Here is a 27,230-nt window from a genome sequence, read left to right on the forward strand (position 1 = left end):
ACACCACTAATTCTACCCAAACGTATAATACACAGGCATAGAGACGCATTTAGTGTGATCGTGTTGAAATATTACATACAAATATTACTTTTTATGGCAATAAAACATATTTGTAAACACTAGGAAGAGATCCAATATAAACTATATTTTTAACTATTATATTATTGTATTATTCATTAGATACCAGTACTTATTTCAACAGTGACTAGTTATGGTTCTTTCCACAATGCACAATGTTTTAATCAGTCAATCGGTTCCAGGTTTACTATTAACTGTTTAGAATTTACTATTAACATTAGCTCTAATACTTATTCTTTAGTTAATTGTATTGCAATAGTAGCATCTATTCAATTTTCCTAGTTCGAATTTAATAGACACCATTTAGCCAACCCTGTTAGTAAGTGAGATAAAAAAGGGTGCAAGTAACAATACAGATTGATAGCTTACCATTGTCTAGGAAGAAACTAGAAACGCCAGGATAGATATCAGTAACTAGTTAATAGTTAAAGTACTGGTATCTAATGAATGAATAGTCGTTGTAAAAATAAATAAATAAATAATTATTAACTCGTAACAACAACAAAAAAAGATGCTCATTAGTTGAGTGTTAAAACGGCTTGCCATATTTCTCATGCATTTGCTCTTTGTCAGGTCGCGCGGTGAGGAGCACAGCATCTTCCTACTCCTCCTCATTCACTCACTCACTCTCTCTCTCCCCTCATTGCCATAACAACGGATGCAGCGCATCAGTCCGCGCGGGTTTAACATTCATCAGCCGCGCGCGGCGGAATAAACACGCACCGGTGCCGTTAAGACACCGCAAAGGTGAAACACGCACGCACGCGACACTCTGAACTATTTCCTTCAAACCGTTTAAGCTGCCCGAGGGAGACGAGCGCACTGGGGAGATCCTCACCGGGGTTGTTCGGGAACGGTTCAACCGGGGAAGGCGAGAGAAGAAAGAGCAGGAAGTGCAGCGTGGGAAAGCGGAGAAAATCCCCAGGGATCTCCAGCTCACTTCTCCATCTACGGTCCTCCCCGAATTTTCCACCATGGCTCGGGAGAACGGAGAGGCCGGCGGAAATTGCTCGTGGAAGAAGCAGGTCGATGATATCAAGGAGATGTTTGAATTCAAAGAGGTGCTCGGGACGTGAGTAACTTTGTTTAGACTTTGACATGCGGCTATAGCAGAACCCACTTATGAAAATTCACCATGGTAACCATAGTTTCCCCGAATGCTGGTCTGTGAGTTCGGTCGGGTTTTACGGTGGTTTTGGGTACGCTTGACAACCAGTTGAACTACAACCTATAAACCATATAGGCTTGCTTAAGATGCTGGTTTCAGCACTATGAATAGCCTATATGCAGTGGTGGAGGAAGTACTGAATCTCAGTACTTAAGTAAAAGTACAAATACCCAGATAAATATTTACTTTAGTAAAAGTAGAAGTATAACACAATGACAACCATACTTAAGTAAAAAGTAAAAAGTACTTTATTTTAAATGTACTTTAAGTATTAAAAGTAAAAGTACTTGCATAACAATTTATTATCTTAATGTCTATTTTGTAATGATTAATAAAACATTTAATTCTAACTCATTCAACCTAATAATGATGTTCAATAATGATGGAAAAAATGTCACCATTTCTGAAACAAGCTTGCAATTAGGCAATATACACATCATGCTTATCCTTACTATATAATAACTATGTTTGGCAGTAAACGAGATTAATTCATGGTGTACTTATGAACCTCTTGGCTTGCCATAATCCTAACCAAACCAAACATATACTACACACGGTGTGTTTCCTATGCACGAAAAAAAAAATTCGCGTATGAGTTGCACGATGAGACGCATTTAGTGTGACCGGGTTGATATACTGTATCTATGGCAACCAAACGTCACTGGTGAGACAAACGTGCAACGAACGGACGGTCAGATTGCGTTTTGTCAGGGGAAAAACTGATCAGAAAATGTAACGAAAATGTAACAGAAGTTGTAGAAATGTAGTGGAGTAGAAAGTAGAATAATTGCTGCAAAATGTAACGAAGTAAAAGTAAAAAGTATGCACTATTTATTGTACTTAAGTAAAGTAAACGTGAAAAATGTACTTAAGTAAAGTAACGAAGTATTTGTACTTCGTTACATTCCACCACTGCCTATATGTAAAATCAAGCATTCGTGTTTTCAAACAGTGTCAGGATATTTCTCTCACTTTTTGCAGTGGTGGCTAATAAACCATAATAACACACTAAGTTAACCATAAGTTATTACTAGTAATACTGCCATTTTTAAAAGTGAAATTAAAGTGGTGTCAAAGTTCATTAGACTTTTTTTTTTGGACGACTTTGAAATTAATTACGGACAAAGATAATCAATTTGAAACTCAAGCAGTCAAGTACCAGTTAATACATTGACCCAAAGGTGTCATATATTAATGACTAAACATTTTTACAGTGAATGGCTATCATTGGTAAAATGTATGTAATGGAGAACTAATGCTGTAAATGCTAATAAATGTATTTTCCTCTTATAACAACCCTGCTGGAAAATCCATCCTAAAATGGTACATATGATCAATAGTTGGCATCTTGCACCAGCAACAGAGGCCAGTTTGAGGTCATCAGACTGGTTTTGGACCTGTTAGAAGCCAGCTAACATGTTCCCAAACACAGCTACCATCCTTAACTGACTTTTCCAAGCATTATAAGCGTTTTGTTGTGGCTACACAAGAGAGGAGCAATATCGGAGTTTCATTATTATTCACCCCTTATCTAAAAGCAGAGTCAGAATGCACTGCAGAAATTATATTTTTTATTTCTGTGAAGCTATTTTTTGGCTTGTATTGTTTGATGCATAAAGGGCCATGACGGTTTCCGTGCATTGCTTTTGCAGTGGATGTGGTCATGCACGTGTGTTTAATGATAAACAGCGGGATTGTTTTGCAGTCTGCAGCCACTTGCATCGACGTGCATGCATGTTTTCATCCACCACACAATAGTGATTTCCTCTCAGTCAGGTTGTTAGCTGATATTCAATTCCTCCTGGACCTATAAAGACGTACCTCTGTGCATCTACCATGTTTAAACCACATAATAGTTGCACTGATGTACAGTCCTTGTTGTGCATCCTCGCAGACCTGTGTTTTACGTGCTGCGGCGGGTCGCCCTGGTCGCTTTGACTGCAGTAATTTAATCTCTGTGTGCTAACCAGGGGAGAGTCGGATTAACCAGGTCGGATTATTGCACTGGAGGAAGACAGTCCTTGAATAGATTGTGTCCAAATTTCATAATGCACGTCTGAGAGGTTTACCTAAAGTGTAAGTTCGCCGATTATCAACCTGCTTTGTATTGACCTGCTTTGTATTGACCGTTTAATGAGAAGATATTTTATGAAGAGACAGTTCACTTCGTGTATACAGACAGGAGCCATCGACAAGTCAAACCACGAATGTCGTGCTGAGTGATCTGAACTGTATGAAGTTCAGCGAACTTCTGAACTGTATGAATGGCGTTCGGGGATCGACTTATCGAGACTATTTTCTAAGATGGCTCCTGTCTGTATACGCGAAGTGAACTGTCTTCATAAAGTATCTTCTTATTAAACGGTCTGTACACTTACAAAGTTCCCAATGCTTCGTTTTGCATGTAGGGACCCTCATTATGTTACTGTGTTAGTGTGGGGCTATTTTGAGCCTTGTTAGTGGTATAAACTAGCGATTTCTTTTTGCTTAATAGCATAGCATTAATAGCATTAATACGCTAAACAGTTTTTAGAGATAAAACTCTTTACATTCGATTACCATGAAAACAAATCTCAGAGAACGATTGACTAGGTACCGATGTTTTATTAGACCAAAGGTTCATTGTTCGCCGGAGTTGTCCTTTAACACCTTTTCTTGGTGGTTGCACGCTTGGGCAGAGGAACATTGTCTTCTCTGTGTAATGTTTTGCTAGAACTGGTGGCAACTTATTGGTAATGTTACACTTGCCTTCCAATGCCGAAGCCAAACATCGCAGTACTTGGTCATGGCGCCAAGTAAACTGACCTTGGCTAAGAGCCATCTTACAAACTAAAAATAACTCATCACAGCTAAACCTTTACTCTTCTGGAACAAGTTGATACCTTTGTGACTAAAAGTTTGCTGAGAAGTATTTCCTACTAAAGCAAGGCGGCATTAACCCTGATCAAACTTATGCAATAGGAGCAGACTAAGAGTGGTCTTGGAATCCAACATAACCAGTGCATTATGGGCAAAAAGGGAGGACAACAGCTTTTTATTTCCTCGGTTTAGTCTAGCCAGGTAGCACAGATATAAACATTATTTTTCGCCTTTCTACCACACATGCAGCCAAATCTTATTCCCATTAGTGATTTACCCTTTTAAACGATCATATGAGACTTTACAGTATTGTTACACATTGCACGTTAATATAATTACAGTATCACTAAACAAGGTGTCACAAGATTACATCTCTGTAAAATAAACTATGACCATGATTGTTCAGTTGGAGAAGTGTTTTGTAATAGAAGAGCTCCGACTGTGAGCACACATCTATTAAACCTATGATTAGGTGGATCTGAGCTCTATGTGAAGACGCTGCCGTCATAGCAACCCAAGAGACAGGAGTCATGGCAACTCTGGCTGGCCCGTTCAAGCACACAATTAAGAGGGTCTCACCGATCTTCATTTCCCCTCATAAAAAAAAAATGCTGCTGGCATGGTACGGTTTTCTTCACCCACGCTCAGGCACACGCAGATTTTATTTATCCACCCACAGTCATCCAACTGGCCATTATAAACCAGTACACAGCATGCCTGATCTTTACAGTATAGTGTTATTATTTCCTTCTGAAATATAGATTATTGACCAGGCTAAAATGGCAAGTAAAAGCCGTAGCATTCTTATAACCCTGTTAGTTCACTTTATCCAGGGCTTTTCCTAAAGAACGACAGCCGTGTTGACGTTTCCGGCAGAGTGGAGGTTATTTCTGCACATGTTTTTTGACGGATGTGTCAAATTCAACAGTTGGGCTTTGCAGGGGCAGCTTTCTAATACCGTATGTTTTTAGAAACGAAACAGTTTCTGCTCTGAGACTTTGGCTATTTCACATCCTCTACACTTCAAATCACATGAATCATTCAGTACTTTCTTGTTTTGTCCTGAATGACCTCAAAAGACTGACTTCACTTTTCTTTGTGTGTAATATGTAATGTTTTCTCTTATTTTCTTGGTAAGCAAAAAACTAGTAGACAATAAATTATATACAATAACAAACAACCCTGCTGGAAAACCCATCCTAAAATGGTCCAATATGAGTCCAGAAGGTACAAATGGCCCAGAAGTTGGATCAGCAACAGAGGCCAGTTTGAGGTCATCAGACAGGTTTTGGACCTGCTAGAAACCAGCTACCGTGTTCCCAAACAGAGCTACCATCTTAAACTGACATTTCCAAGCATAAACGTTTTGTTGTGGCTACACAAGAGTGGAGCAATAATGTTCTGATCAGGCTTTCATTATAATGCACCCCTTATCTAAACGCAGAGTTAGAATGCATTGCAAAAATTGCATTTTTTGTATCCTGAAGGTATATCCAGCATTTAAAAGACATGTGGAGCTATTAGTGGAGCTACTTTTTGGCTTGTATTGAAAAAAAAAGAATCATTAATAGGCGTTTGTTTAATGCATAAAGGTACTGTACATGACGGTTTCCGTTAGCCTGCATGCATGAATCATTCAGTTCTAGCTTGTTTAGCCCTGAATGACCACACAAGACTGACTTCACTTTCTTTTTCTAGCTTTCTTGCTCTCTGTTTGAGCATGCAACTGCTAGATCATTTCCTGATTTCTCAAAATCGTACTTTTAAACCTTATGTAAGCCATCCTGTTTCTTCATGAGACGTACATTTTGGGGGCCAGGTGCATAGACGGTCGCAATGAAAGCTTTTTGTCTTTATTTTAAAAACCAAGCATAAGTCAAAAAAGCCCACCTCCTTCTAAGTGTAGTATTATATACAGTAAGTACTGTTTTACTATAACATATAAGTATGATGAGATATATCATTCATGTCTGTTGCCAATTATGCACTGAAGTTTTATACTTGGACTTTGAATTTGTTCAAATCCATAACCATTGGCCTTGGAGCATTATGCTTACCATAACAAGCACCGCTATTAACAATATCATCACCCGCACAGTATGAATATGTAGAAATAGACTTGTTCTCTCTGCCTAGTAGCCATTAGGGACATTAGAATTCAGTGTTGTGTTTCATCCGTGTGTGTGAACACCTCCAGTGTTGTTCTCTGAACTGAATTATTCAGGATGTGGAGCGCCCAGAGGCCACAGGAGGTCATGTGATCACTCAACAGGTGCGTGTGCGCCAGGTACATGATGCTACTGTTAGAAAACTCTCAGAGCCACAATCTAAAACACACATATCGTACGCCAGGTGAGGTGACTCGAGAGGAGAGGAGAGAAAGGAAAGGCAGAGGAGAGATAAAAAAAGAGAGAGAGAGGAAACATTGAGGTCATGAAGCCCTTAATTGCCTGCTCCATTTTCAGGCATGTGCTTCTGGCTTTGTCCTCTATTTAGAATCTCTCTCTCTTTCTCTCTCTCATATCCCTCTGTTTCTTACTGTACTTTATTAAAGTGACTTTTACAGGGCGAGCCATAGTTCAAAATGAGATTCTATTATAAAATCCTTGTCACAGATACTCGCTGTGCTCTGTTATAAATGAGGGAAGCCTGAGTTGTTTGGAAAGTGTCTTAAAGGAACACTAAATCATTTGTGTCCATTTGAACTGCACATTTTTTATAACCAAAACTACTGTCTTATCGGGCAGTGAAACAAACAAAACATATTAAGTACACTCTTAAGTTTCTCCTTGGTATATGTCATGGTTGTTTTACAAAGGGCTATTTGTGACATTTACTTACATTTTCTTTAAGCAAATTTTCAGTTATGTAAATAATAAATGCAGTTTAATTGGTGGGGGAAAAATTATGTCTGGGAACATTTCTTTTAGCTGTTGTCAGGTGCTGTGAAAGTAGTTTTGAATATCTTTTTAGTATGGATGTTTACTGCAAAACTGCTTTGTGTACGCATTATAAGATACATTTACTGATTTTAAGATAATTTCTGCAAAACTATTTTTTTAGATATTGTAATTTATTCCTGTGATGAATTTTCAGCAGCCGTTACTCCAGTCTTCAAAAATCATTTGCTGCTCAAAAAAACAAAACATTTATTGTTATTATTAACAATATTGTTATTTCTTCCAAAAACAAACTTTCTGATACCAAACTTTTAAACAGTTGTGTACATCAACAGTAGTCAACATTTGAAGTGGATCAAAACCTCTCAAAGTTGTATGAGTTTTGAACAATACCCGTTCTTGTCTTAGGACAATTTGGATGAACTTTTTTGATCCACTTCAAATGTTGACTACTGTAGATCCAAGGATGATGAGATACTTATCCTGAAAACCGAGTAAAAAATACAGAGAAATAATAATTGGTTTGCAGTGCTGAACGTGAGAGGTTTTGTATTGCGATAGAGAGTGGCTTCATGTGTTTAGGAGTGTTCAGTGATGTGGTAAGCTTGAGATCCTGAGTCAGCTGTCCGAAGTGTAATCTTTAACGCTGTCTGCGTTCAGACACAGGGGAAAGTTACGCTTACTCTGACCGACAATACCACAAATTGCTTAAAGGTGAAGTGTGTATTTTTTTCATTCGTATTTATATTCTCTCCAGTGGCGTGGTTGTTGAGTTTGAGTCTGAAGGACTTGACAGCTTTGCAAGAAATCCTTTTAGAAATTCTTATTGGTCTTCTTTCTTTATGTAAACATTCTTTAAATATGATACATTTACTGATTTTAAGATACTATTTGCAAAACAGATTTGAAAAAACAACTAATTTTAAAGGGTAAATCTGATTTTTTGCTCTATTTTAGCTATGATTTGGTTTTAATGTATCGGTTTCGTGATGATAGATTTCTCTGGAAACACTTTATGTAACTGTAAAATACCATTTAAAAGTTTGGGGTCGGTAATATTTTTTTTTTTAACAAAAGTACATCAAAGTTTTTGAACAAAAGTACATCAAAACCATTAATATTGTGTTTTTTTATTTTTATATATTTTAAATAATAAATTGTAAAATGTGGGGATTTACCATTAATAGAAGTATAGATTACAGTCTTAACCTTTAAAGGCCCATTCACCAAAGGATGATAACTATAACCAAGAAGATATAGTTCTAAATATAAAAGAATAGCAGAGTTCACGCCACAACTACTATTACAATAACGCCAGTTGATGAACCATAAAAACATTGACAGCCAATCAGAACCCATCCTGCTTTAAAGGGATACTCCACTTTTTTTTTTTTGGAAATAGGCTCATTTTACCACTCCCCCACAGTTAAACAGTCGAGTTTTACCATTTTCGAATCCATTCAGCTGATTTTCTAATATTTAGAAGTACATCAGGAACCAGACAGTTTCTGGTCTTATTGACGTCCATAGTATATTTCTTTTCCTACTATGGAAGTCAATGAGACCAGAAACTGTCTGGTTACTGATATTCTTCTAAATATCAGAAAATTGGCTTAATGGATTTGAAAACGGTAAAACTCAACTGTTTAACTCTGGGGGAGTGGTAAAATGAGCCTATTTCCAAAAAAAAGTGGAGTATCCCTTTAAAGAGCTTGAGCAGACAGCAAAACTTATAATAAACAGAATTATATCGTCCGCTGGTGAGAACGCCATATTGGTATCCTTAGTTAACGGTTCTTGGTGTGAACAGGCCTTTGACCTTTAACCCATTTTGGTAATCAAACAGTTTAGAAAAGTGAGTTGAGTTGAAGTTTGAAGTTGTTGACAGCTTTGCAAGAAATCACTTTAAAAGTCTCCTTAACTGGGCCCCTGTGGCACAATCTGTTTTTGAGAACAAAAGCACACAGAGTTTTGCAAGTTTCCTCTGATGCAAACATCTTGTGACTGCTCTAATAGATCCCCCCATGTGCGCCGCGGCGCTCACACAACCATCTGCTGCTCCGTCAAAGCCACCGTCAGGTATTAACATGGAGAAACTACGTGATAGGATCTTGTAAGATCCTCGTGTAAGTCCCCTCATCCAATACATGTTGACAGGTTGTCTTGCAGGGAGTAACCGAATAAGGTGTTTGGCTTTGGGGTCATGTGCCGGATTAATTGATCAAAGCAAACGACTTCAGAGTGGAGGAAACCCGTCTGGAGATTATCCTCCCCCTTCCATCTCTCCTCAAGCTCTGCCGTCTTTGGCTCACTCGCTCCCTCGCTCTTCTGTTCATCCGAGTGTACGGTGTGATTCCTGCCATCGCTTTCCGCCAAGGGGACGACCGTCTGTACTCGTGTCACCAATGTTTATCAGCAAAGCTTGTTCACTTAACAAGAGCGGGCAGAATCTGAATGAGATTATGCCCAAATCCCATCTGTTGCTGACAACATGGGCACCACAACACGCCACCCACAAACAGTCTTATGTGTTTTACAGACTTGTCTTTGTTGCATTTGATGTACTTTCGTTGCATTATAATGCAACTGTCCTACAAATACTCATGATCTGGGTTTGCAATTTTTGTAATTCTCTGTCATTGACTGCATGTACACCAATAATGTGATTATTTCCAATAATCAGAGTTATAGATGTGTACATGACACGCACAAACCTTTTCACTCCTGTTTACATGCAATTTTCATTATTCTGATTATTTTCGAAGAAGTGTGGTTATTTTTACCGCCATTTTCACATACCCCAAAGCATAGCACAAACGATGAACTCGCACACAAACAGTTTGAAATGGTCTGGCCTTGGCCATTTTTCTGTGACGCGCCTACAATTATATTACTATATATTAATGCCCCGCGAGCCGCGACTCAGTTTCATCAGCAAACCAAAACTGCAGATTCCCACTTTGCAATTAATACGATTAAAGTGTTTACATGCCTGGTTATTGCAATTAAAATCAGCATAGACAACGTTGACTACAATTATGGTTGCTATGATTTTATGAGCTCAACTTGATCAAAGTATTGTGTTTAAATTAGGTATAGTTTAATCAAATTATTGCCTGAATCTCATTATAATTGCGTTATGAGGGTGCACCATCATTTTGTTTGTTCTTCTGTGGAACATAAAGATATTTGAAGAATATTTCAATTGACTTCCAATGTACGAAACGGAAAAACACCCCCTTTCAAAATATCTTCTTTTTTGTTCCACAGAACAAAAAACATACAGGTTTGGACTGACATGAGCGTGAGTGAGTACATCAATGGTGATGTAATATTAATGTTCAAGTCAAGTCAAGTCAAATATATTTATATAGCGCTTTTCACAATACAGATTGTATCAAAGCTGCTTCACAGTATCAATCATAACAGTGTTTGTTTATTCATGAAAAAAAGACAATCAAGTTTGGTAGAGCTGATCAATGGTATGATAAATGGTTCAGTATGACAACTGTACTCTACCTGCTGAAGTAAGCATGCAACATAAGGTCATGTGATGGTGTTTAAAACATTTGTTATATGAAATCGCAAGAATATTTCTGCCTTTTAAAATACAGACTAACTGGCATTTAGAGGTTTAGAACATTAAATGACCTTTTTATGAAAAACCCCACACTAGTATTTGGGACATCCCCACTCTAAATCTTTGTGCCCACAAGGAAAGCAAAACCTGCCCACACACACAGCGCATCACACTGCTAATTTCAAGTAGGATTAGACTCAAAAACACTCCTTTCAAGTCCATTATGGAGGGAAGCATTTGCCTAGCAATGTTTTTATTGACACTTTGAAGCCCCTTTAAACATATGCGAGTCATTATTATGCCCTGCTTGTTATAATATGGCTGTGATTAGTGAGTTTGTTTGTATGTTTGTAACTAGGGTTTTGATGTCTTCATCAAGACCCGTATTTCAGCATAGCTCACTAATTTTGGACTGAGAGTCCAATTAATAGCTGTTGCGGACATTGGTGGAGATGCTTGTTTTTGCGTAAAAGTATTGCGGTAGATTCATGCTATTCTTGTTTTATTTCAGTCTCATTAGTAACTTAATGCATTCAGAGTGTGGTTTCCTACAATGTTCTGAACTTGTGAAGATGCAGTCACGTACACGTTTCAACTAGTGCAGTTATTAGTGTCTTATACAGGGATGAAAGTGTTAAGCTTTAATTGCAGGCTAAATGAATGTCGCCGTGTACCATCACCAACCAAAAATAAAACGACGTGTTAAATCGTTTCTTCTTAAGGGACTGTTTGTCACGATCTGGTTCAACTTTAGTAAGACAGAATGGGCAACTGTTTTTGTGTGTCTTTAGTAATTGTTGGTTTGGTATGTTTGAGTTGCTGAACAGCCTATTACACAGGAGCCTAAACTCTGAGAAAACGATAACGTTAAGCGCAATAAAATATGATATTCAGAATTAAAGAGTTCTGAATAAAGAGAAACTATTTTTTAAAGAGAAGAAATATTTCTTAAAGAGAAAATATAATATTCAGATATTTTTAAACCACAACCCTCTAATATCAGATAATAATGATTCTTTTGGGGAGTGGCCACTCGGTGTGTGTGTGAGCCAGAGTGGCCAGCGGCTACCGATATCTTTTGCATTTCTAATCCAAACAACGTCAAAATTGGCACTGCATTTACTCGTGCCCGTAGCAAGACACCCGTCAAGTTTGAAATCCATCAGACTAATGGTTCAAGAGATTGACAGATATACCCGTTCAAAATCAGTTTTTGCTGAGTTATTGTTACAGTTATTGTTGCTTCCATGCTTATGAATGAGTTCTTGAACTGTGCGGGTCCTCCTCCCATTTCGACGTGTCTCTTTCAGAAAACTTGATGCCAAAAATAGAGAATGAAGATTATTTTCCTGCATTAGCTTTTAGTGTTCATTACTGTCATTATCTACCACTATCTTCCACTTGTCATGTACTTTGTGTTCTAACATGCTCATAAACAGAACTCGGGCACAAGGCCTGCCCATTATTTTAGGACCAACCTCCATTTATAAATAGTGACCAGGTTTTCTGCCCAGTAGGGAATACAGATCGTCATACCCTATAGCGGCTCAGGGCATTGGCATTCACTGTGAGTCCTCCTGATAAATAGTGCAGCAATTTAAGACTATTACGTTAGCCACATTCATCTGTATCAACGTCAACCTTAAGTTCTTTTCAGTCAAGTGGTTTCCTCGATCGCTATCTCTGCTAAGCCAGGTCTGGCCTACAATGCGATTGGAGCTGTGGGATAAAGTCATAATTTGGAACAGCTTGTGAGGGAAAGGACCGTCTGCGTAGTAGAGGATAGTGGTGAAGCTTAGGTTGATGTGTATTGGAAAAGGCACTGGAAGTAAACTAGGCAAAATTAAAAACGACTGTTTTGGAACAGCCTGTTCATTATCTGCTTGGCCTTTAACCAAACCCTGCACTGATTCTGAACGCATCCTTACAAGAGTAGTTTCAACTTCACGGACCGGTTATTGCATTCAAAACAGGAAAATGCCAACAAGCTCTATTTTGATTGTCCAATTGTTTTTACCTGTACAGGTTTTTTATTAGTGTGCCTGTAAACAAAATGATGTTTAAAAGGTGCTAAGTTGATTTTATTAACTAGTACTAATCATTTAAATGTTAAAAGTTAAACATGATTACATAATTGTGATTTGTTCGATAAATGAATAATGGTTGCATATTAATTTCATTTTTCTTTTTACTAAAGCGTTAAAAAAATTAAAAGTGGACATGAAACAGATTAGTTGTAATAGTCGTTTCTTCCATATTATCACTTATATGCAAGTGAAACAGCTTCTCAAACAAGAAAAAAATGTTGGAAGAGATTTCACTGCAAGAGAAGGGGAAATTATTTTGATTAAAAAAAATTATGATTAATCATTTATAATAAGTACTGCGATGTTCCACAACAAATAAGATTTGTCAATTTTGACTTTCATGTCAAGTTTCAGAAAGGATACAGAGGTGGTGGTATGATGTGTTGTGTCAGATCATGGCCAAGACGTCAAATTCACTCGGCGCAGCCCGTTATCAGCTGTCAAAGTTAACCGCCCTTATTTGTCATACGTTTTATATCTAATTATGATCTAAACTAACGAGTTAGCAAAAAATTCACCCCCCTCACAGTTGTCAGGCACGCGGAACATATTGAAGATTACAATAAAAGTCCATGGAACGGACATTATAACATGACATCTATGGATATTTGCTCCCTTTTGGGACCGGCCTGTAGCGGATTTGAGATGTATTGCAGTTTATCGCACTTCCGGGTAGGCTTCATCTTTCAGATTAGAATGTTGCCGCTTGGTGGAAACCCAGAGAACAAGGCAGAACATTTGACAGTCTTCCTTCTTAAGTCATCTCTAGCAGCTTGCCATTACAAAGCCACTTCAAGTTAACATTATATAACCATATAGTTTTGAATTGAATAATGCTTTCACTACTTAAAGTGGCATTAATGGCCACTTAATGGTGACAAACATGAAGCCAAAATTGGTCAGTGTTTCTAGTAATGCATCTGACTACTTGGTGATTATTAGAAGTGCCACAACAGTCAAAAAATGATTTTAGCAAGGTACGCCACAAAGCCATTTATGACCTGTTGAAACTTCATTGATTCATGCAAAATGTGTAGTGCTCTAAACCGAATGGCTAAGTGGCTGTTGTGTGGGCTCAATGGTTTTGTAGTCATCAGTTGCCACAGTTCTCATTTTCTTCAGTGTGTTTGTCGTCCACCACACCCTACGCTGCCAGAGTTTAGCAGCGTTCTGCAACATTTTGTAAACGTTCTCTTGTATAACAAGCATGCTAGCTTTAGTCCGAACACGAGCTGGCCTGCTGAGCGAGAGGGATGTCAGCATGACCCCTGATATCTGAAAGCTCAGTCATTACACCAGTGCTAAATGCCAGCTGGTCGACACATCATAGCACTTACCACCCCTCAACCACTGTAGCTCATTAACTACCCAAGACTGCAAACAATTCTATTAATAAGCATATCTGGGCAGATTTCTTTACTCATCCTCAATCGAAGATATATATAATGTAATCTTTTTCCGAGTCATTTGGTTCATTCAACGAACGAAACGAAGGAATTGACTCGGAAAAAGATTCACTCATTTTGATGAACGTGTTCGAACAGGAGAGTCACGAACGCGCATCGCAGTACAGAGCAAGGCGAGCATTTGAGCTTATAAAACTTAAACTTTGTTATTTATTTATTAAATAAGCGATCATTTTGCTTGATAAGACTCTTATTCATCGTCTGGAATCGTTTAAAGCCCTTTGAACAGTTTGCACTGAAAGTGTCTTTTGGACCTTGAACCGTTTGGTTCCCATTGAAGTCCATTATATGGAGAAAAATCCTGGAATGTCTTCATCAAAAACCTTAATTTCTTTTCGACTGAAGAAAGAATGACATGGACGTCCTGGATGACATGGGGGTGAGTAAATTATCAGCAAAAGTTTTTTGAAAAGTGAACTACTCCTTTAACAGCCATACATTTTGAAATGTGGCTTAAGTCTGACATTACTTTTTGAAGCTGCTAGACATGAATTTCCTCAGTTTTCCAGTAAGAAAACACTCTTAGTTCCTAACTGGAGGGCCATGTTCACAGAACCGATGAAGAATAGTCTAATAATTGTAATGGGCGGTTAATAATTAATGATAGAGGGAGTTACAAAGTTCTTTAGTCAATGAGTAAATGAAATTTCCCACAAATGTCAGCTAAAGATTCATTTTAAACTGATTTTAGATGTGAAAGTTTGACACCCAGCCCATCTCTAGAGTTTGCTTCAGTCCTTTCTTTTTCATTGAGCTTCTCTTTCCACATCACCTCTTTCTCCCTCAATTCTCTCTCTCTCTCTGGCCATGTTTCATGAGAGACCTACTTTAAAGAAGTTCCATTACAGGTTCTGCCCTCAGAAGGGATCTAAATAAAGTCACTTTTAATGCAAGTGTCTTGTATGTGCCACTTGTGCACTTGGGGCAGGAGTGTGTTGTTGTCCTTGAGTTGTGCTGGACTTGGACTGAAGTGAGGTCAAATATAAAGCACTCTTTTACCACTCTCGTACCCTCCCTCTCTTGCAATCTCAGTGTTACCAATCTCTGTCTGTATAATACTTGTATATAGGCAGTTGTTTGAATCCGCAATCCCAAATTTCAACAATATTAAGAGTTATTAAATGGATAGTTCACTTTGAAATTAATTTTTGATATGTTTTAGCTTACCTCAAGGGCATCCAAGATGTAGGTGTCTTTGTTTCCGCAGTATTTTCAGGTTTATTTTTAGGTCAAACCGTTCTTGTCTGTCAGTCACATAATGGAAGTCTATGGGGATCTCCTAAAAGAGCATGAACAGAGAAGTCCAAATTAAACATGATTTAATGACTCGTAAATGTAAGTGTAAACCGCTCGTTTACACATTGATGGCCTAAAACATATCAAAAAATAATTTCAAAGTGAACTATCCCTTTAATGAACAATATACAGAGAATATACACAAACCGCCGACAACTACAAGGTTGATTCATCCCCACAATATCTCAGCATGCCCTCTTTGTGATTTCTCTGGGGTACCTTAGGCTGGTCCGCTCTCTCTCTCTCTCATAAAGTGGTAGACGTGTGCTGGGACAGGCTATTACGCTGACTGATTTGCTTCTTTGTCTCTTTTGTTCACATTCATCAGATAAAGCTTCTATCTCTCTACCGTGCCATGCAATATGAGACACGAATAGGATAACCCGAGATGCATGACTCTTTCACTCATACATGCATAAGCTCCGTTCAAAAACCCAGTGAGCTGCCTACTCAGACAACATATTAAGGCATCATAGGCATGAAAACTGAACCAAAAGACAGCCAGTGCTTCCTTCTAAAGGCCAATTCGCACTGCGCCGACAGACACCCACTAACGGCAACACTTTGTCAGGTTTTATCGGATCAGTGTGTTACCTGTTGGTGTCGGTCTGTGCTTGTTTTCGCCAATTGAACAGGTCGTGGAATGTCTACAAATGTCTAATGTCTTTTTGGCTTGCCATTATTTTGACCGGGCCTTTATAGACAGCTCACTAGGTTTAAGAACGCAGTTCTACTTTTGCAGAAGTGCGGAGCAACTGATCTGAATGGGGGTCTTTTCCTGTTTGTGGCGGTTACTGTAATTTAGCCCCCTTTCGCGTAACATGATCTGTAATTGAGGTATTTGCATAATGGCCTGCGGTTGTTGTACAAGAGTGCTCATCATGTCTGTTTAATTGAAAGCTCTTTGTTGTAGTTTATGGAACAGAACGTGAAAGCGCAGTGCAGTCCCTCCTTTGATGCGCAAACTCTCACGTGCAATCAAGAGTGTGTCAGTGGACCATGTGTGTGTTTTACATGATCAGTTGAAATTTACTGCGCAGTTGTTACCTGATTTGACCTTAAAAATGAATTTCATTAGTGTAACCTTATGTAATGAGTTTGCAGCTGTCAGAGTTTTGTGTGAGTTTGTGTGTGTAACCACATTTGAAAATGTCACAAATGGTAAAATACATTTTTCTTTTCTTTTTTGTTATGTTTGCCTCAAACATGTTCTATTCTTTGCAACGGATCTTCCATTAATAGAAGCAGGTCCGTTTAATAAAGAGGAAACGTAAGCCAGCCAAAGTTCACTTACTCAAAGCCTGTGCCTTCAATGCATGGCCCTGGATATGTGTGATTATTTAAATGAGTTTGTAATTCACTGGCAAAGCCCCGATAATACTGACTAGGATAATCCTGTGCATGCTCTGCAGTCTGCAGATGCTTTATTGCTCCTGTTAACATATGTCTGGCCTTTCTTGTTGCATGTGTACATGATACGGTAATATTTTGTCTCAGCCTAAAAGAATGCAAATACTGTCATAATTTACTCATATTCATGTTGTTCCAAACCTGCGAGATTTTCTTTCATCCGTGGAACACAAAAGGAGATGTTTTGAAGAAAATTCATGCTGCTCTTTTCCATACAACAAAAGCATACGTTATCTGGTGTATTACCAAAAATATTATAAACTTTTTTAATTAATTTAAGACATTATCCACTGAAAACGTATTTCAAATACACAGCACATACACTGCTGTTTGGTGTCACTGATCGCAAATTTGGTACAATGCAAGTTTAAGTTTTCAAGTTTTAATGTGAAAACTCACATTAAATGGCTTCACAAGACTTATGGTCCGTTATGGTGCTTTTTTCCCTTGACAACATATGGTCACACTATAATATTAATTGTTTGGAAGGATGCAATATGGAGAGAAAAGGCAGTTCTTCAAAATGTATTTGTATGCTTTTGGAGTAATGCGAGGGTGAGTAAACACGTTTTATTCTTGGACTAACTGTCCCATTAAACAAGTCATATAGTGCTGAATCTATGAGACGATAGCATTGGGTCCAGCTTGAGAGGCCTGTGTGTGTGATTTCTGATGTGCATCACCTCCTCCCCCGTATTTCCTAGTATCAGATCAGTATTATCAGATCAGTGGAAACAATAGAACAGAACAGGATAGTGTGTGTGTGTGTGTGTGTGTGTGTCTAGTTGAATGTGCTTAAGGGATTGTCTGCTCCCTTGACACAGACAAAGCAAATTTATCTGAAGGAATCAGGTAAGAGGTTGCGATAGCTGAATCCTCTCTAGTTTGTTAGCAGCAGAAACAGGAGGCTAGATGGTCCGCATCTCCTGCTCAAAGCAGTAGAAACGCTCAGATCCGACTCTGCCTGTGATGTGATTTGATCACATCTTAATAGAGTTACCATGAAGCTTCATCTGTGTTCCCCCACTGTGCCCTTGCTCGGTCTTGCTGTTTGCAGGTGCAGCTACAGAGAGAATATGCAGGCTTCCTGTGGTTTGTGCCGTGTGCACTGTTACTCCATTTACAGTGCAAAAACATACAAATAAACGTACACGCACACACACAATCCGCCAAATTAATGTTTGATAATAGAGGCTTTTAGGAAGTGGGTGAGATCTCAGCTGTTTTATTATATGCTATATTATATGTATTATATATTATATGCTATAGATTTCATTATTATATGAGATCTCAGCTGTGTTATTATAAAAGTGTGTGCTTTGAGGGCACGGGATGCTGGGCTTCTTCAGATAAGCGTATTAGTGTTGCTTCATCCAATGTGAAACTGACCCAAAACTGACCCTTTTATTCATCACACATGTTTCTTTCACATCTTTCAAAGAAAATCTAAAGAAATTGTGTGTGTGGGCTTTTAATCTTGGGATTAAGTCAACTTAAAAGACATGCATGGTTTTAAATTTTCAGAAGAAAAGTGTTTAAAGTGAAGTGTTGTAGATGGTTGCCATGTTTTAGCCATAGAGTTAGAGTGAACACTTCTGAAACATAAGAGGCTGGTATGAACGTGTCTTGCTGTCTCTAAACATGTCTACATTATATTGTCATTTTCTACTTATCTGGCACTTTGCAACAACACAACCTTGTTTCTGCTGCAGCTTTCAGCATGTTTTTTATAAGCAACATCTGATATACGTTTTACGTGGTGTGAGAAAGTCACATAAACCACGTGAAATCCGATCAGAGCAGTCAGACTGAAACGGATTTCCAAAAATGCGATTTGAACATGTAGCTTGTAGCGGATTTGTAAAAAATCGCATTTCAAGTGATTTTTTGCCGTTCACACTTGTTAAATCACACACTAAACCAGCAAGAGGCAATAGGAAAGAGAAAAGGAGGATTTTGCAGTGATGAAATGGAGGGAGCGCACAGTCACAATGAGAAGATAATAATACGTGTAATTACCCATGGTCCTTTGGGGCTGCCCTGGATAATATCTCAGAAAGAGTACGAGCAATGCCAGAGTGAGCGTTTTTTTACTGTGCTATTTTGTGCAGATCTAGCTCCGTCCCTCATCCCTATGTTCCCCGAGTGTCCTATCTGTTTCACGTCTGTCTCTTGCTGTCAATAGGCTGATCATCATCCTAACGCTGGATTGATGCTCCAAATCCACTGTAGTCAAGGGAATATGACACCTTGGCTTTAGTAATTACCCACGATCCTCTTGCCTATACAAAAAAAAAAACGTTCAATTAACACAGGTGGGCATCGAGTGCGAATGTGTTTGATCGGATTTCAGTGATTTTAGAACAATCCTCCAAATTTTCATCTTGCCGTGTGTGTTAGTGCAGCTCTATGACAATGACTCAGGGCTTTTGACTGAAATTACAGGCTTCTGCAGCCCACTGGTCGTCAAATGAGTCACGACCTTAGACAGACGTAGACACAAACACACACACTTCTCTGATCGCACCTTGTCAATCGCACCCACACAATTGGATTCAGCATGAATCACACACCATTATAAACTTTTTGTTAGTGTGTCTCACAACAATAGAACTTATTTAAAACATGACGCTGATCGATATGCATGCACACACAAAAACTCATTTCTGATACCCAGAGCAGGGCAAATCAGCGCAAGAGCGCAATCAGTAAATTGACTTAGTAAATTCTCCTCTTTCGTCTGAAAGGGAAAGTTCAGCCGCAAAAATAACCCCGTCCACGCTTATTTTACAGGTTTAATCTATCTGGTTAGTCCAGCAAAAGTCATTCTTATGGGTTAGAGAGAGCAGAAGTAAATCCTTAGATGCTTACCACTTTTTCATTTCAGTTAGTATGCTGCCTAAGAAGGCAGGCAGCTAGGTAGTGACAGCAAACTAGGTTTTGGATCAGAGCTCCAGTCTCATATTTCAATGCACTCACTGTGATTAAATCAAGAAATGATATGCCATAGTTTCTCAGGGAGCATGAAATAAGGCTTTCCCGTTAAACACTGCATGGCTCTTTCTCTTTAGCTATGAACAGATGGATGTCAAATCCCCTGCCATTACCAAAGGAAGGGCGATACATTACTTCGGACAGTTAGATCAATAAAGCATCTCGCTACTACAGCTGCAAGGTTTCCTAGCAACAACCGGGAAGAGTTCTTTGATCTGATCCGAACATTCCAAAAGGTTTTTGAAATATTTTCAACATTTCCAGTAGATATCAGAACATCTAATTAATGTCAATGCATTCACAAATGTCTAAATTTGATGGATCAGTGGTCGGATTGCTGTACATATACACCGAGGCTGTTGACGCTTTCGACAGATCATTTATTTTTGCAGCGCTGACTATTGATCGCTGCAGGCAAAGAAACCAATTGCAACGATTAATTGTCGGAAGTTAATGAATTATAGGTTCTGTGTTAGCTTCAGGGTTTGGTTGATACATCGTTGTGGTAAACAACTTAAATGGTTTCAAGCTAAGACATATAGCTTCTGTACCCTGCATATTCCTGCAGATTATGTTGTTTTAAATCATATCTTCCCTGGATTTATTTGTTTTATTCAGCATCTAGGCTGGGAATTGAGCACCACACAGTACGTGTAATAGCTTTTACTATATATTCCGACCCAGACTGCTGTGGCAACAGCACTATTAAATTCATGATATGTGTGCATACGTATCTTTGAGATGATCTAATGTTCCACTGTGAGTATGTGTGCTTGTGCATTGACTCTAAATCTTCACAGCTCCTGTGTCAGCATAACCTTTGATTAAACTATATTTTTTTTACGACCTGTCATGTGATCACATTTTCTTTCTGTCTGTGTGTGCGAGACGTTGAAACCTCATCCAAACCGACCCTTGGGCTTATAGTTTGACGCACACCCACACATAGACGCGCTCGGGAGAGAGAGACGCTTACTGTAGACAGATTTGTGAGTATTTTCAGGGCGATGTGTAGCTGTTGGTTCTAGTGTTTTGAAGAGGCAATAAAACATTTAAAGGATGCTGAGGACAAACAACCTCTCCTTAATGCAAAGTTGTGTGTTTGCACCCGTGTTTTAATAGGAATTCGGACAGCTCTAGACTTAGGCAATCGATTGCACTGGATTTCTGCTCTTGCTTTAATTTCCTTTGGCAGATAGAGAGAGTTTCATCAACATCAAAAGAATGCCGATCCGTTTGGAACATAAAACGCTTAAAAATAATTGAAACGAGCCATTGTGTCTCCAATAGTGATTTGCAAAGCAGTTTTGAATTTGCAAAATAATGCAGTCCTTGGAGAATGAGGACTGTTTTTATTCCCCTCCGATTCTCATTGTTAAGGCTTTTATGCTTACTTGAGCAGTTGCTAGTTGATTACATCATCAGTCTCGCTATTTACCCTCCTTTAGTCTGCTGTAACAAAGCGGATTTGGAGCGAAGGGTCAGATAAAGGGAAGTGTCCAAGATGCACGCATGAATAACCAAATTCATGATGAACTGCAGCATTTATTGACACCAGGTTAATAAGTGACAGGGAAAGTGTTGAAATGGAAATGTTTCAGAAAGGAACACAGTGTTATTCACCTATATCTTAAAGGGTTAGTTCACCCAAAAATGAAAATTAAGTCATTAATTACTCACCCCCATGCTGTACCAACCCCGTAAGACCTTCGTTCCTCTTCGGAGCACAAATGAAGATATTTTTGATTAAATTTGAGAGCTGTATAACTACCACATAGACTGCCTAAGGGACTGGCTCTTGACGGCCCAGAAAGTCAATGAAGAAAATGTTTAAATATTCCATGTGACTACAGTGGCTCAACTATATGTTTATCAGGCGACGAGAATACTTTTTGTGCGAAAAAACAAACAAAAATAACGACTTTATTCGACTATTCCTTTTCTTCCTCGTTGGCCTGAAACGAGACTTCCATACGATTTCCACGACGCATGCGCGAGAACTGAACTGAAGTAGTTGAAGGAGATCGCAATTCTCGCGCATGCATCGTGGAAATCGTATGGAAGTCTCGTTTTTTAATAATTATTAATAAACGTTTAAATTACTCAGTGTAAGTTCGCACATTTTCCTACCAACTTTGTATTGTTAAAATGTCAGTAGTATTTGTAATGTAGTATACTTGTCTTAGTGTTAGACAGAGAAATTCCTGTTTATTAGTCACCAAAAGTCCACCCGATGACCCAAAACGCGACATATAGTTCAAAAGAACAGCATTCATTTGAAATAAAACATTAATTTCACCCTAAAACTTCTTACTGACACCAAGCTTTTGAATGTAGAGTAGATTTGGAGGAGGACCAGTGAAAGCCAATACAGATGGTTCCCTTTTTCCATTATACGCCTCTCGTCTGAGCTTGGTGTTTAAACATGATTTCATTATTTTTTTAGATGCATTGTGTGATTAACATTCATTGAGGCCTTGTTAATCGTAACTCAATCCTGTCCTCTTTAAACCAGCTCTCATTGTCTGCCTATTTCTCTCTCCAGTTTAGACAGTAATAAGTGGATGCTATGTATGTAATTTGTGAAGAGTTCCCTAGAGAACGCAGCGGCACAGAAGCCCCTCCAGTGAGGTTGTGTGTTTGTGTGCACATGAGTCATTGACTGACAATCACCGCTGCTCTGTTCCCTCCCGTATGAGCACTTGTCGATGCATATTGACATATAGTTTTCTCAGCTGTGGACTAGCTCACACACACACAAATAGCATTAGGAAACTCCAATGCATTATTTTCACGCAAATCACAGAGGCGGCGGAGCCTTGCTGACAAAATTCCAGTCATTTGGCACAAGGGGGAAAAAAGACTCGCGGGCCGCTGCCCTCGCTTTGGAAGCACAAATTGAAGCACATTTACAAACACGATCTCTCCCTGGAACTCATTTTTCTTCTTGCTTGTTTGCTGCCCTCTCCCTCACATAGACGTTACATCACAAGCGCAGCTGGGGCTCCAATCTGCAGCTGCACTTGTGGAAACAGAAATGATATGCCCGGTGTTTTAAATGTGTGTGTGTGTGTTTGCTTGTGGTCTTGCCGGTTTAGCTGAATCTAGTTTGATTACGATACCGCGAGTCTGTCGCAACATGCCTGCTATGCGCACACACACTAAAAAGCACACGCTTGATTACATCTGACAGGTAGAGGCTCGAACATATCATCGTAAATCTACCACGCGTCACTCTCTCACCTGTGGCCTGAAATTAATGTCATTTATGGAGTGCATGTGTGTGTGTGGATATGTGGGTGTTGCTGCAGTGGCAATGCTTCATTCACATTTTCTCTTCAGTGTTCATTCATCACGATTTTGTCTCCTGCTACGTGCCGTGCTCCCCGTCGTCGCACCCCTCCCTTCCTCCCGGGCTTCCTGTCTCCATCTCCCTCTTTCCATTTTCATTAAAGATGAGATGTGTCATTTTCATGACCGGTCCATTAATGTTGCTTTGCATAGGCACTGCATCACAATTACTATTGCGTTAGGAGTTTGAGTACACTCATAATTAGTGGTTGATGCCAATATTTAGAGAACAAGGTGCGGGTGATTGACTTTATAGTGCAGTTGACTTCCATAGTATCCGTTACACTCACACCCCAAACCTCACTCCCATCCGGGTCACGGCACCAAATGCAACCAGTCCTATTCGACACACTCCGAGCAGGATACGCAATGGTATCTCCGGCATGGAAGGTGGGCACGCTAACAAGGATGCTAAAGAGTCGGCCGCTAGAGACTAGAAGAGTGAGTTTTACAATCACAGCACTTACTTTAAATGAACATATTTTATTCAATATTTAATCTAAATTCACTTAACTTGATGCTGGTAATCAAATATCGACCACTATTGGCAAGAATCAAACTAAGCCTGACCAGAACCATATAGAGACAAGAATATCATAAAGACTTCAAGATTTTTAACTGCCTAGCAACCACCTGGAACAGCCTACCAACACCCTAGCAACCACCTTTGCATTGTTTCCAAATGTTCACCCATTGATTTAATTAACAGTATAATTCTACCATATGGTGTACTTATCCTTTTTTGTCTCTGTTAATTGCTCTCTTTTGCCTTGTTCTACCTCTTTCCTGTCTGTGTGACTGGCAGTACAGTGGTGTCTGTTGCCGGGGAGCTTAGAGGAATTCTTTTTGGCTCCGGTGTTGCATGCTTGTTTGTTACCAATCCAGCCTGTATTCATCGTATGATTCATGTTCATGTTGCATCGAACAGAGCGGAGAAAATATGATAGAGTTAATCAGGGAAAAATTAAGTCTGCAGGATGTGTGTATGTGGTGGTGGCAACCACCGCCACCATCCGGAATATATTGGGTTTAAAAAAAAATTAGCATTTTTAAAAACCATAACGATTTTTGACTATATTAATTACTTCTGTTCTACTACTGTAGAAAACAAGTAACCCCGTCTATATTTCCCAGCTCTGCAATCATAAATAAAGCCGTCTCTCTCTCCTCTTTTAAAGGGGTGCGTTCTCAGAGGTGGTCCTGGCGGAGGAGAGGTCCACGGGAAAGATGTTCGCTGTGAAGTGCATCCCTAAAAAAGCGCTTAAGGGGAAGGAGAACAGCATCGAGAATGAGATTGCTGTTCTACGCAAGTAAGTTCCATTTCCCGTACCACACCTGTACCCATGGCAACAGCATCACCTCTCTCCTCCACACTCATTCCCTCTTTGCCAGTTGATAGGAGCTTGTTTGCCTGAGGTTTGACCTCCAGTTACCGTGGTAACTCCTGTGCCCTCGTCCAATTACAGCAGGGAAGCTCCCGCATATGTTCTCTCTTTCTCTCTTTCTCCATGAAACGGCACGCGTGCGGACCATGTCCGAGTGTAGACAGATTCTTTGACTGTGCTTGGAACGGAAATATGATCCCCTTTAGTTTTTAAATATGCAGTGGTAAATTAATGAGCTCTATCCAGAAATTTAATTTATTATGTAAAACAAATGAACAAATTTGATGTAAAGTTGTGGCAGTTCAATCAAACACTACCAATCAAATGTTTGGGCTCAGTACGATTTTATTTAGTTAAGTTTTTTTTTTTTTGATCAAAGGTGCTTTAAATTGATCAAAAAGTGACAGTAAAGATTTATAGTGTTACAAAAGATTTTTATTTGAAATAAATTAGGGATGCACGATATATCGGCCAGCATATCGGTATTGGCCGATATATGTTCATTTTTAATGTTATCGTTATCGGCCTGGAAGTAAAATGTGGCCAATATATTAAAGCCGATAAATAATGTATTATTCCCTTCAGCTGAGACACTTGTTGAGCACTGTTTATGTTTTTGAATTTCTTGAAATATGATTGAAATCTCTTCAAAAAATGAAAATATGGTTCGGTACAACATGTGCAGCGCAAATCTGTCATATCGGCTATACAACACTATAATGAGAACATCATTATAATCGTGCGCTTGGGACATAGATTTAATTGTGAGACTTTTGTTTTTGTAATCAGGCTCTCAAAATTAGGTAAAAATTTGGATTTAAATTTACCGTCTGATATATTGGTTATCGGCTTTCAAATATAAACAATTATCGGTTATCGGTATCGACCAAAATTTTCATATCGGTGTATTCCTAAAATAAAGGCTGTTCTTTTGAACGTACATTGGTAATAATGTTTCTCGTGCATCAAATCAGCATATTAGAATGATTTCTGAAGGATCATGTGACACTGATGACTGAAGTAGTGATGCTGAAATTAGTGTTAGGTGTCCTTACAATTAATACTCTGAGAGAAAGCACAACAAGAAAGCTTCTCAGCTTAACATGTTGTTTCGCAGGTATTTCCTCACTCTCGGTGCTAATGGAAGCAGGTGTGTTTGGTGTGTCTGACATATGGATGTGTGACGGGTGTGTTTCCCTCGAGACTCATCAGAAAAGGCCGCCTCTGATTCTGACATGGGCTTCTTCTGTTGTAACAGTGATCGTACCCTGGAGATTGGACACACAGCTTTGTCCTTCATCACGTCTCTCTCTGTCTCCCTCATCTCATATCATAGCCACTAAATGATTGACAGCTTGTCTGCCATCTCATGGGTGATGCCACAGGCCTGTAATTAGATCGAGCGAGCACACGCACCCACCAGCGAACGAGAGCATGTTTATTGTCTGTCTGTCTGCCTGCATATGTATGACAGAACGATATAGAGAAAGATCAGAAGATATTGCCTTCGCATCTACAAATGAGATAATGAGATGCCCTCACAGGTTATAGTTTAATCTTCACAATCCCCGCAGAGAATCGCAAACGTACACTCCCAGCATGCCGCCTGTCTGACTAATGCAATGTTTAAATACTTAAGTCAATTCAATTCATCCTGACATGGGACTTGCTAACCCAGAGGGAAAATTGTATTGCTCAAAGGCTGCTCTTTCATAGCTTGCAAGACATAATTGAGTTCCCAAAAGTTTCCAGTGATAAATGTTTCGGTCCCCACCGAAAGCGAACTGTCAATCGAGTAATATTTAAAGTTTGATAGAGAGTTATGTGGACCAATGAGAGAACACTTCAGCATATTTTTAATAAGATATGTTAATAATACAAGAGTATTCTTAAGTGTATGTCTTGGGGTCATGAACTGCTTTTAAAATTGTATTATATTGTTGTCTGAGGTCAACTTATGACGTTTGCTTGGTTTTTGCATTCAAAAACATTCAAATGAATAAGTAATAGGTTTTTCTACCTTAGTTTTGAGCCTAGCTGAAAAACGCTCGGTTTTTATGGGAGTCTAGCACTGAAGACTGAAGTAGTTTAATCAACTCAAATATCCCAGTTGTCACTCTCATTTCAAGGTGACTAAACTTATTTTTTTAAGCTAAAACAACATTATTTTTTTACAGTAAAAATTCCATTTGCTCTCCAGTGAATCTCAATGCTGTCTTGGAGTAGCAATTGAGAAATTAAAGACATCTCGTCTGTGATTTTTCTTTAATAAGAGACTCACTCCTCATCAGATAATGTGAATCGGCTATTACTTAAACGCACTGAGCAAGTAATCCAAAGATTTGCATAAAAGTGAGCGAGACTCAGCTTTCAGAGATAAATAGCTAGTCATTCTACCTTTTATTGTTAAATTATTTCTTTTTATTGGCACATTTTTTTTCAAATAATGGAAATAGAGATTGTTTTTTGTTCCTCGTTCTGCTTTCACCCTATTCCTGAGTGCTTCTTCTTCTTGAATGAAAAGAGAAGATGGTTTCATAGGCAGCGAATGAGTCGTGCTACAGCTTCTGCCCACTCACTGCTGAAGAAGAGAGAGAGAGAAACAGACAGAGGGAAGAAGCGAATGCATGAAAGAGGGATATTAAACCCGTGAATG

At 38.9% G+C, this 27,230-nt stretch overlaps 1 protein-coding gene across 1 annotated transcript in view; it reads left to right on the forward strand.

Moving 5' to 3' along the window:
* Positions 1–652: 652 nt before the first annotated feature.
* Positions 653–27,230, forward strand: part of camk1da (calcium/calmodulin dependent protein kinase IDa) — a 46,017-nt gene continuing 19,439 nt past the window's right edge. The window contains exons 1-2 of the mRNA XM_039667757.2: positions 653–1,150; positions 24,368–24,499. Coding sequence (XP_039523691.1) covers positions 1,053–1,150; positions 24,368–24,499 — 230 coding nt within the window. The 5' untranslated portion in view covers positions 653–1,052. The remainder of the gene's footprint in view (positions 1,151–24,367; positions 24,500–27,230) is intronic.

Source organism: Pimephales promelas, chromosome 24 (genome assembly GCF_988280905.1).
Source record: "Pimephales promelas chromosome 24, fPimPro1.hap1.1, whole genome shotgun sequence".
NCBI classification, from domain to species: domain Eukaryota; kingdom Metazoa; phylum Chordata; class Actinopteri; order Cypriniformes; family Leuciscidae; genus Pimephales; species Pimephales promelas.